Source organism: Lupinus angustifolius, chromosome LG03 (assembly GCF_001865875.1).
Source record: "Lupinus angustifolius cultivar Tanjil chromosome LG03, LupAngTanjil_v1.0, whole genome shotgun sequence".
In the NCBI taxonomy this organism is placed as follows: domain Eukaryota; kingdom Viridiplantae; phylum Streptophyta; class Magnoliopsida; order Fabales; family Fabaceae; genus Lupinus; species Lupinus angustifolius.
Window position 1 is genome coordinate 14,338,740 of NC_032011.1, and position 11,834 is coordinate 14,350,573.

At 35.3% G+C, this 11,834-nt stretch overlaps 1 protein-coding gene across 3 annotated transcripts; it reads left to right on the forward strand.

Annotated features, from left to right (window-relative positions):
* LOC109343461 (DNA-binding protein BIN4) lies at positions 4,730-11,244 on the forward strand. Of its 3 annotated transcripts, XM_019581745.1 has the most exons (14): positions 4,730-4,854; positions 5,052-5,153; positions 5,820-6,081; positions 6,530-6,591; positions 7,674-7,754; positions 7,845-7,953; positions 8,072-8,136; positions 8,290-8,343; positions 8,903-9,020; positions 9,753-9,799; positions 9,960-9,986; positions 10,283-10,358; positions 10,461-10,597; positions 10,688-11,244. In XM_019581745.1, exons 2-14 carry the CDS (start codon positions 5,106-5,108, stop codon positions 10,790-10,792), a joined length of 1,191 nt encoding a protein of 396 aa, XP_019437290.1. In that variant the 5' UTR covers positions 4,730-4,854; positions 5,052-5,105; the 3' UTR covers positions 10,793-11,244. The 3 variants fall into 3 exon arrangements, with proteins under 3 accessions (XP_019437290.1, XP_019437288.1, XP_019437289.1); XM_019581743.1 differs by having other exon boundaries at positions 7,674-7,953; XM_019581744.1 differs by having other exon boundaries at positions 4,738-4,854; positions 5,062-5,153; positions 7,674-7,953.

The window sequence follows — 11,834 nt, forward strand, 5'->3', positions numbered from 1 at the left end:
CATACATGACTCAGAAAGAAGAGGGAGTCTAAATCAATAGAGAGGTGGCAGAAGATTAGTTGATAGAAAGAAAGTAAGGTGCTTCAATTGCAATAGGACAAGTCACTTTTAAAATGAATTCAAGGCTTATATTGGATCAAACAATGATGGAGGCAAGTCACACAGTGAAGCACATATGGTCAAAGAAGAAACAACAACTGAAAGTGAGGAACAACCCTTATTGCTTATGATGATTACAAATCAAGTAAACAAGAACAGTGATGTTTGGTATATAAACCTTGGGTGTTCAAGCCACATGACAGGACACAGAGAATGGTTAGTGAATTTTGATGAGAGGAAGAAAAGCAATGTTAGATTTGCTGACAACAGAATGATCCAAGCTTAAGGCATTGGTGATGTGTTGATAAACAGAAAAGATGGAAAACATGCTATGATTACATATGTGCTATATGTGCCAAACATGAAGAGCAATCTAATTAGCATGAGGTAACTACTTGAAAAGGGTTTTTCGATGGGTCTACTTGATGGTACACTAGAAGCCTATGATCAGAGGAAGAAGTTGGTAATGAGAGCATCAATGGCTCCAAATAGAACATACCAGATAAGCTTAGCAACTATGGAGTCTCAATGCCTATCTGCATTATCCTTAGCAGAAAGTTCATGGCTGTGACATATGAGGTATGGACATTTGAACTTCAGAGATTTGAGTAAGTTGAATTCACAATATATGGTTACAGGGCTACCTCTAATCCAACCTCCTAAAAAGATATGTGACAGTTGCTTGATAAGCAAACAACCAAGGTCCTCATTCAGCAAGTACACACCATCCAGGGCCAATGAACTTCTGCATGTCGTGTACTCTGATGTGTGTGGACCACTTGACACACCATCACTAGGAGGAAGCAAATACTTCATCACCTTTGTAGATTAGCTAATTAGAAGAATTTGGTTGTTTTTAATGAAAAACAAAAGTGAAACCTTCTCAGTTTTCAAAGTGTTCAAAGTTGAAGCAGAAAAGCAATCAGGAAAGAGCCTAAAAATCCTAAGGACAGATGGTGGGGGTGAGTTCAACTTAGGAGAATTTGGCAATTTCTGTAGTGAACAAGGGATTATGCATGAGGTGACTGCCCCCTACACACCTCAGCACAAAGGAATTGCAGAGAGAATAAACAGAACCATAATGAATATGGTTAGGAGTATGTTAAGAAGCAAGGAACTCTCAAATGAATTTTGGGGTGAGGCAGCCCCAACAACAACTTACATACTCAATAGATGTCCAACTAAGAGGCTTGAAGGCAAAGTTCCTGAGGAAGCATGGTTAGGAATCAAACCATTAGTGAAACATTTGAGAATCTTTGGTTCAATATGCTATAGACACATACCATACCAAAAGAGGACAAAACTGGATGATAAAGGTCAAGCAATGATCTTCCTTGGCTACAACAACACAGGGTCCTACAAATTATATAGCTCTGAATCCAAACATGTTGTGTTTAGCAGGGATGTACACTTTGATGAAGCAAGTTCAGTCAAAGAGTTAAACAAAATCTCTAATTCTTTGGCTAAATTGCACATTGAATGGGAGACTGATGACCCTGAGACATCAGAAGAAAGAAGAGAGACACTTGTCTGCACTCAACAAGCAAATACAAGATCAACAAGGGAAAGGAATCCTCCTTCTTGGCTATCAGACTATGTGCTAAGTTCTGATAATTTAGTGAGTCAGCAATGTGAAGTTGTTCAACACATGGCATTGTATGCAGATACTGAACCAATCAGTTAGGAAGAAGCAGTAAACAACAACACTTGGAGGGAAGCTATGCTTGAAGAAATCAAGTCCATATAGAAGAATGATACTTGGGAATTGGCAGAATTACCAGCTAAGAAGAAACCAATACCAATCAAATGGATCTTCAAGGTAAAACTAAAACCAGATGGCACCATAGCTAAGCAGAAATAAAGGCTAGTTGTCAAAGGGTTTATGCAAAAGGAAGGAATATATTTCTCTGAGGTATTTGCACCAGTAACAAGATTGGAGAAAATAAGGCTCATTCTTGCAATAGCTAGCTGGAACAGATGGAATCTATGGCAATTGGATGTCAAATTTGCCTTCTTGAATGGCCCTTTGGAAGAATTAGTATATGTATCTCAACCACCAGGTTTCATTAGCAAAGGAAAAGAGAACAAAGTGCTCAAGCTAAAGAAAGCACTTTATGGTTTGAGGCAAGCCCCAAGGGCATGGAACAAAAGGATTGGTAAATTCTTGTCTGCCTATGGATTTTAGAAGTGTGAGGTTGAGTATGGTGTATACATCAGGTCATTGAACCATAATTGTGATGCCTTATTCATATGCTTGTATGTTGATGATCTATTGATCACAGGAAGTAGCCAACATGGAATTGAAGAAGTAAAAATGAGCCTTAAAGGTGAGTTTGAAATGACTGACTTGGGCAGATTAGCATACTTCCTTAGTTTGGAATTTCTGCACACCAAGAGAGGATTATTCATGCACCAAAAGAAGTATCTACTTGAGATCCTCACAAAATTTAACATGCTACAATCCCTCGGAAACCCCTGCTGAAATGAACCTAAAACTGGACAAGGGTGAGCATAAAGGTGCTGTGAATGCATCATCGTTAAGATAAATGGTTGGCAGCTTGAGATACATATGCTATACAAGACCAGAAATCTCCTATAGTGTTAGACTGATTAGCAGATTCATGTGTGATCCCAAGCATTCTCACTGATGGCAACAAAGAGGATTCTAAGATACCTAAAAAGAACACTTGCTTTTGGCATCAATTTCCCTCATCAAAGTGACAAGATTAACTCAAAACTCATGGCCTACTCTAGCTCAAATTGGTGTGGGGACTTGATAGACAGAAAAAACACTATGGGGTATGTGTTTATGGTTGCTGGTGCTCCAGTTTCATGGTGTTCTCAAAAGCAAAAGATTGTGGCATTATCAACTTGTAAAGCTGAATACACAGCAACTTGTGCTACTGCTTGCCAAGCAATGTGGTTATTTGCCCTGTTGTTGGAGCTTGGCATGATAATGAAGAAAGAATTGAGTTGCTGATAGACAACAAGTCATCAACCGATTTGGCAAAGAACCCGAATTCACATGGAAGAAGTAAACATATTGAGACAAGGTATCACTACCTTAGACAATAAGTTGCAGAGGAAAAATTGAAGCTTATTCACTGCAAAAGTGAGCTTCAACTAGCTGACATTATGACCAAACCACTCAAGATAGACAAGTTCAAGGAATTGAGGAAGAAAATAAGAGTCCAAGAAGCTGAAATTGATTGAGTTCCATGGCTGTTCTTTTCTTTGATTTTCGAATTATAGGGGGATGTTAAAATAGAAATAATTCAAAATTCTTTTTTGTTAGTTTTTTCAGCCACATAATCTCCTCTTGATTCTCCTTCTTTCTCAAGATCTAAGTACTCAACTTCATCTTCTCCAACCCCTCTCCATCATGCATAAACATCTTCTTTTCTTGTTCTGTTTTCAGTGTATTCCAACAAAGGCATATATTCCATTAGTACATAACTTACCAAAACTCTAATTAACTTAAACTGATCTATGCACGCGATTGATTGATTGTGTTTGATTTAGAGCACATTTGCTTAGGGATGGCAACGGGCTCGGGCGGGCGCGTGTAATGCTTTCCCGTGCCCAAACCCGCAACATTTGTAGGTACCCGTGCGGGTACTTAACGAGTTTTTAATTTTAATTATATATTTATATAATTTGTAATAATCAATATGTAAAAATAATTGTTACATAAATAATATGATACTTATATGATAAATTTATGATCATAATTAAATGGGTATGATTTATTATGAAATATAATAAAGTATATAATATACAATATTAAAATAATAATAAATATATATAAAACTTTAACTAAAAATTAAATATATAAATTTGCGGGTACCCGCAGGGCGGATATCACAAAACTTACTTCCGCCCATAAACTATTATTGTGGGTATTTTCACGGGTACCCACGGATCTAGTTTTTTTGCCATCCCTATATTTACTATGTGTTAAAGGGCAGGGAGCACAAACAACATAATAATAAAAAGGTAAACTACACTCACAATATTTAATAAAACTATAAAAAATAATCATTTTTTAATTTATATACATATATTATATTTATCACCCCCACATGAGATGAGCATAACATTTTAATCAACGAATGTAATTATATTAAATTTCATAAAGTGTAAATATAATTTGAGTTTAAAATCAATACATCAATGTAAAAAAATTTATATTGTTGACACATCATTCATCATTGATTTATAATACTTTTGTTTAAAAGTTAATACTAACTAACATATAAATAATAGAGATTTGCTGATAGAGTAAAAAGCACTTACACTATTAATATATACATATTAAATCTATATAATTTACTCTAGTAAAAAATAATAAAGATGCATTGCATCCTATATTATTTAAACGGCGAATCTTGTATAAGATTAAATAAAATTGTATGAATTTATTATCTATAATTATTGTCACTAGCATATGTATTTGTTTTTCATTGCTAATAAAAATGGATTATGTAAGCATGTGCATGGGTATTATCTGTTTTGCCAAATGATAAATTACAAACTTTTGTTGGAAAAATCAGTTTAATTAAAAAACAATTATTAAGAAAACTCTTCTCCATCCATGTACGTCGTTTTCAAAGACGAAAAAAACAATATTTTTATTACCATAAACGCGTGTCGTTTTGAGTTGGAGGATTCGAATCAAGCCCAAGCTCCGGTTCTGAATCTTCAAACCCAAAAGTAAAGTTTCTCACTCTTCCAACCACACTGCAATTCGTCAAGGTAACTACCAGTTCCATCCATGAATTTTTATTTGAGATTTGATATACATACATTATAATTTTACCTATCTGATTCTTTATCCTTCAGTGTTTAGTTCATGATCTTTAAAATTTAAATTGCATTAATTAAGAATATGATTTGTGCCTACAATGTGTTTGATAATTTGCTTAACTGAACTTTTCTTCCTGATTCTGCAATTCATTTCAGATTTGTTTGCAAGCGCTTTTTTAATTTAGCATTCGACGTGGAAAATGAGTGATTCAAGGGAGAGTTCCCCGGATTGGTTGCGTTCTTTTCAGGTATGACTTATAAGTTATTTATCATATCGTAAATTGTGATGTGTTTTTTCCATAATATATGATTTCTGAACATGTTCATTCTATAACAGTTTGTGTCTCCTGAAGGAGTTAATACATATAAAAGCATTTGAGTTTTTAAGATTGATTGTGCTTTGAGGACAAGCTCATTAAGCATATCATTTTTATTTTTCCGGTTACATGATAAATAAGTGGATGTGGGCATTCAGAGGTTTCTACATTACTTTTATAATTGCTCGTTTATCTAAGATGATAAGTGAGACCTTGAATTGTAAAATGAGTTACATATTGCCAATGCGTTCACAAGGTTTGATGGTCCAATACTCGGATTATGCTTTCTGTTAGGGAAAAGGTAAGGGTTATTCAAGCAAAAGTAATTTCTTCAGTGAGTTTGAAATGAAAGCATCAATTGTTAGGGAAAAGCTAAGGGTTTCCCCGGAAAGAGAGAATTTCTAAAAAATAAAGACAGAGTCTACAAAGAAAATGATGAAATTGACTAAACGATCTTTCTTGTGTTCTTCATTCAACTATTACATTTATAAGGACAGAGCATTTTAACGCTCTTTAGAATTTCATACTCTCTAACTAAGAAACAAATTCTCATCAGTGTCATACTTGAGGCTTACATCTTTGTCTGCTGTTGACTAGGCGCCAACTCATGCTCCATTGATACTATCCTCTGATTCTGGGTCTTTACAAGATGATAACACTTTAATTGATGACAAAACCGATGATGAAGGATCACTAAACTCACTGGAGCTTCCACAGGTCAACAAGAGCAATAGCACAGATCTTGGCGGAAAACAAGTCAAGCCTGCACCTAGAAAGACATCAAAAGGAGCGAGTCTTAAAACAGAAGATCAAACACCATCCAGAAGAAAGAAATTAGACAAGCAAAAGGCAAAAGAAGGTATCCTTGAGATTTAATTTGTGTTCAGAGTTCTATGAAGATGACTACATAGAATAGATATACATTTTATAGTCAAGGAGATGAGTAATCTTATAATAAATCCTTAATAAAGTTTATATAGTATCTATACTAGTATTGGAAGAGGATTCCTTGTTTGGTGCATTTTTCATTTTTCTAAAATGGCCAATGTTTTGTTTATATCATCACTAAAGTTGAAGACAGAATTATAAGAATAAATTAAACACAAAGGCCAATTACTTACAAACATTGCTACTTTCAGGGAACTGTTATTTTTATCTATTATAGTTTTAAAACATTTACATTTAGCTCAAGATTTTTTATAACATGTCCTCTCAGATTTTCCTTTTATACAGTGACAGGTTGTAATGACTTTAATTTTTTGAATTTTCGTTTGATTGCCATTTTTTCCTTTCTTACCATGATCCAGGAAACAAGGAACGAAGGAAGATTGTGGATGATTCAAAGATTGACAAACAGCCACCGTTTAAAGTAAGAACTTTGTACTGCCGCTTTAATTGTTAGGTGGTCATATATCTTTATTTTTTGTGCACGGAGAGGGTGGGGTTACTTACCTGGATATCACTTATCCAATTTTGGGTACTGAGGTTGCCCCTCCGAGCGGTGCTTTTCTGTAGGATCAGCCCCCTAGCATTGCAGAGGTCTCTCAACTCGGAGTGTATCCTCTCATGTAATTTTCTGATCATTTGGGGGAGGGAAATAGACACGAAGGTTATAAAAGAAATTTTGCAAATTTTGAGCATATAAAAGGGTGGTCTAGTGTATGAGGCTCCCACCTAATGGGGTATAGGCCTATAGGGAGGATAAATGTACACAACCTTACTCTCACAAGCGAAGAGGTTGTTTCTAGGATTTGAACCAATCTCCTGCAGGTCATAAGACAATCAACCTTACTGTTTTGCTGAGCTGCAACTTGGTGGCAAGTTATGTTTAGATGTAGAAAGAAAAAAGAACACTGCTTTACCATATTTTTTTTGTAGAGAGTAAAAGATCATTTGAGTCCTTGAAGGCTTCAAAGATTCACGGCCAACCAACTTAGTTCCTCAAAGATTATGTCGATCAACTAAGTCCCTGAAAAAGTCAAACGTGTACCACATTCATCCTCCGTCCCACAATGACATGCATTTTGAATGTCTTGTTAGTCTCAGGGACGAACGTGGTGCTCATTTCAATCCTTCAGAGTCTTAGTTGGCAGGAATATTCTTTGAGGGACTAAGTTGGTTGACCGTGAATCTTTCAAGAACCCGAATGACACTTTACTCCTGTATAATAAATCATGACTCATCTGTGAACATCAAGAGCATCTTGACAGAGGATTCTGATCCAGTAAGAGTTCTTACACATGACCAGTTTACCTTTTTTTATTTATAATTCCTACTGTGATACTGATGTCTCTGTCAGCTCTACAGTGAAGACGTGAAGCATATATAGATATTTAAAAATAATATTTCACCAAAAAAACAAATATTTAGCTTGATATTTTCTTTCAAAAGCAAGTGTTTGGCCTGTTACTGATTATGTGTTTACTGATAATATAAGATATTTTTGCATAGGAATCTATTCATTCAATTTGGCAATTATCATCAGATTCTGAGTCATGCCATGATCATAGCCCAAAAAGAGAAGATCATACTGATCAGGTGGAAACTTCTCAGAACCAAATACCTCAGTTCCTTGATGATGGAGAATGTGGGGATGGATTTGCCCTTGGCAGTGATGGAGAGTCTCTATCCAAAAAGGCTTCAAAAGAAATGTCTTCTCAGAAGCAAACAGATGACAAAGGTCACAAACCAGTACAAGGGAAGAAAACAAAGGGCAGTGCAAAGGGGAAAGGTATCAGATTCAAGAGGGTTAATTTTCAACATTTAAGAAAAGATGCAATATATCATTCTTTTTTCCTGCATGTTGATTTGCAGTAAAATTTCATAACCATTTTGTGCATGTGGGTCAGGTAGTGGTGATGTGGAAATTGAAGAAGAAGAAGAAGAAACTAATGAAAAGCTCGCTGATCCAAATGTAAGAATGATTAAGATTTAAATGATTTCCTAAAAAAGAGTCATATTTCATAGCATCCCCATGGCTTCATAACAGGAATAAGTAATAAATATCAATATGGCCCTGTCTATTTTTCCAGTGTCTTGATTTGTGCTTGCTATTTGTAATTTGCAGGTCTCTTCCTCAAGGCTGCCTTTGATGCTTTCAGAGAAAGTACATCGTACTAAGGTTAGGAGGCAACTATTTGTTATGGATTTACCTTTGCTATATTTTCAGCTTGATAATTCTAAGGGCCATGTTTATTGTCCATTTTATGCTTTAATTTCCATTTCTAAACTATGCAATTCCTATTATAGTGTCCATCAAATGGGTAAAACATGCTTCATGTTCAAATAAATAAATAAAATTGCAAAAAGAAAATTTGGTTTTACCAATACGAGGGTCATGCGACTCTGTTAGGGCAGAGGAGGAATTTAGACAGTTAGATGAGTTAGTTAGGGGACTTGCTTAAATAAATAAAGAGGGAAATGAAGGGTAGAGGGATTATTCTGAAAAACTGCAGTTGTTTGTGTGAAAGGGGAAATCCTTGGAGGAGGATCATTCTCCTTGTCCTATTCTTTTTCAGTCAGTAATAAAAAAGATGTTCTTCTTTCTCTATTTTCTATCAGTTTCTTGGTTTCGTTGTGTGGGTTCCTAACATACTCACTATAGCTTTCTTGTAAAAGTCTTTTATGTTGATATTAGAAAGGAAATGGGTACTTTACAAAGAACATCTTTTATTTCACAGGCACTTATTGAGTGTGAAGGTGACTCAATAGATCTGAGTGGTGATATGGGCGCTGTAGGCCGAATTGTAGTTTCAGATTCCCCATCTGGGGATCAGGAAATGTACATAGACTTGAAAGGTATGTTTTGCTTAAGTCCACGTATTTTCTGATCAACAAACAAATAATGAATCTATTGTTCCATATAATTTATAAGGACAGGAGCGCATATTTGTTCATAATATGGTAGCATGCATTACACAGAACCATAATACAACTTAGCTATTTTAAGTGCTTGCTGTTCTAATTGTTGCATGTTGAGTTACTTTCTAAGTATCGGCTGAACTTGTGCTTCATATTAGAAAAAAATGGGAATCTCAGACTCGGATTAATAGCACCTTTAGATTTTCATTTTTAATAGAAAAATGATAATCTTACACCTTTCACAGATGTGTATGATGGTGTAGGGATGAGAGAAAGAGGAAGAGAAAATGATAGATGTGATTGATAATGTGATAGGATAAGAAGAAAGAGATAGGAAGAAAAATGATATGTAAGAGATTATGTAACAGAAGAGTATAGAAATAGAGGGATTGTTTTTAATTTTGTAACTTTCTTCTGCAAGTTATATATATTACAATAAAAGAAGTATCGTTAGATGAGAAGAGAATAGTACAAGCTACAAAGGGAGAGGATACGACATTCGCATGAAAAACCAAAAAAAGAAAGAAGACCAGCATCTTCCCCATGTTATATGCATTTGTAATCTGTCCATTAAAATCTATTTCCCGTTTTCTTGAATTTTTGATGTAGTGCTTTTATTTCATAGTGACTACCTGTATCTGATTGTTCTATTTTTGCTCATCTTTTCAGGAACAATATACAAAACATCTATAGTTCCATGCCGGACATTTTGCGTTGTATGTCATCAATCTTGGGTGTAATATGTGTTTAACATCTTGGTCTTGAAAGTTTTTATTAGGATAATGGCCTGTTATCAGGTTACTTTTATGATCAAGATATCATACCTTTTAGCATATTAGCAAATAATGCTTTAATATGAGCTTGTTATTTGTTCAGGTTAGCTTTGGCCAGTCAGAGGCAAAGGTAAGTTGGTTATCTAGAATCTATTTTTTCCTCACGTATTCTCTTTATGAAATTTGTGTTTAAGTAATTACTACTTTATCTAGTTATTAAGTTTGTCCGTATTCATCTTCAAGGTTTGGCTATCTACTATTGTAGTCTTCTTGCTCATTATTTTTTATAGGCTTCTTGCTCATTAGTTTTTTTGATAGGCTTCTTGCTCATTAGTTTTTTTGTCAGCCTTGACATGGATTATGAAAAATATGCGTCAGCATTTTGTTTAACTGATTTTGTATACTATTCAAATATTTCTTAATCAGATAGAGGCCGTTATGAATGACTTCATACAACTGAAGCCACAGTCTAATGTGTATGAAGCTGAAACTATGGTTGAAGGTTATTGCTTATACCAACAATTAACTGGGGCTTTTATTTCTGGTAGTGTTGCCAGTTTTTATGCAATGCTTTTCCTCACATCTATTTATTTCACATGAGAAGGGACGTGGGATGGTTTATCCTTTGATTCGGATGAGGAAGGTGGCAAGATGCAGAAATCCACCCATCAAACTGATCAAAATGAGGATGCTGAGGAACGACCGAATGGTAAATCCAAAGGGAAGGCTAACAAAACATCAGTAAGTCTTCAAACATTCTTTTGGCATTAGATTTGTCAGTAATAAATGGAAATGGTGGTGCATGCTTAGTTGCTGAAAATCTTGATGCAGGGTGCTGAAAAGAAAAGAGGTAGAAGTACAGCAGCAGCAAGACCACTATCCAAGACAGTAAAGAAAAAAAATGTACCTTCCAAGAGGGCAAAGACAAAGAAATGAGTCAAAGAAGAATTCTATAATTTCTTGCATATGCCGTGAACCAAGCTCCTTTGGATCAAAAGTAGAGTCACTGGATTATTTCGGTTAAGAAAAATATGGCATAGGATTATAGAATAGCTGCCATTAGAGTTTCCCCCCAAAAAATAAATATAAAGAACTACTGCAAGCTTATCATCCCTTGGAGAAGTTATGTTCCTCATGACAGTTTCCAGGATTCTCTTTGCGTGAGTTTCCCCCACCTGAATATACTTTGTTATCATCTCTGAATCTGAGTTGACTCTGTTAGAACTGGACCAGAATGACTGGAAAACATGTTTATTGATATGAAAACTAGATATAGTCAATCCCACCTAGTGAAATTAAGGTTTGATTGTTGTATTGATATGATAACTGGTGTGTAACAAGAAGTACAACACCAGATAATTACAAAACTCTCCTTTGCCATTTGTATTTGAGAGACCTACAACTCTGTCCAACTTTCCTTTCCAATCAAATGACACCCTTTTTACATTATCTATTTATAGTAGCTTAGACTAATGTATTTATAGTAGCTTAGACCTCACTGGATTCTTAGGTTTCGCATTAGGCCAAAGGTCAAAAGTTCGATTTTCCAGAAAGCGACACTTGTTGGAAGGGGTAATCATGCATCCTGAAAGGGATTAGTTCCTTACTCATAGGGTGAGGGGATACCCTTGGGTACATAAAAAAAGACGATCCAACTAACTGTAAAAACTTTACTAAGAAGGCCAACCCACTTGGGCCGGTGTCTATTACTAACGATACTCCTCCCTAAACATTCACCTTGTATATTATTACGTTAACATACATGTAATGAGCCCTTTTGTTGTTGTAAAGAAGCCCAGAACTCTACCCCAATCACTTGTGTCTTTCTTGACACAATTTATTTCATGTTCTTTAAAAAAGCACTATGTGGCGTCAAGATCAAGCATAGAGACTTAGTATAGGAGTTTCAAGTTTGGCTGCTATTGTTGCATAGATAGATTGGATGAAGTGTCTGTGGACTGGTGCAAAGTGCAAACCC

What these genes read in the sequence shown, in the direction of transcription:
- LOC109343461 (XM_019581743.1), top strand. Translation starts at nt 5,106, where the DNA reads ATGAGTGATTCAAGGGAGAGTTCCCCGGATTGGTTGCGTTCTTTTCAG. An exon ending in ATTGGTTGCGTTCTTTTCAG is followed by an intron (nt 5,154 to 5,819) that starts GTATGACTTATA and finishes GCTGTTGACTAG; the next exon opens with GCGCCAACTCATGCTCCATT. An exon ending in CAAGCAAAAGGCAAAAGAAG is followed by an intron (nt 6,082 to 6,529) that starts GTATCCTTGAGA and finishes ACCATGATCCAG; the next exon opens with GAAACAAGGAACGAAGGAAG.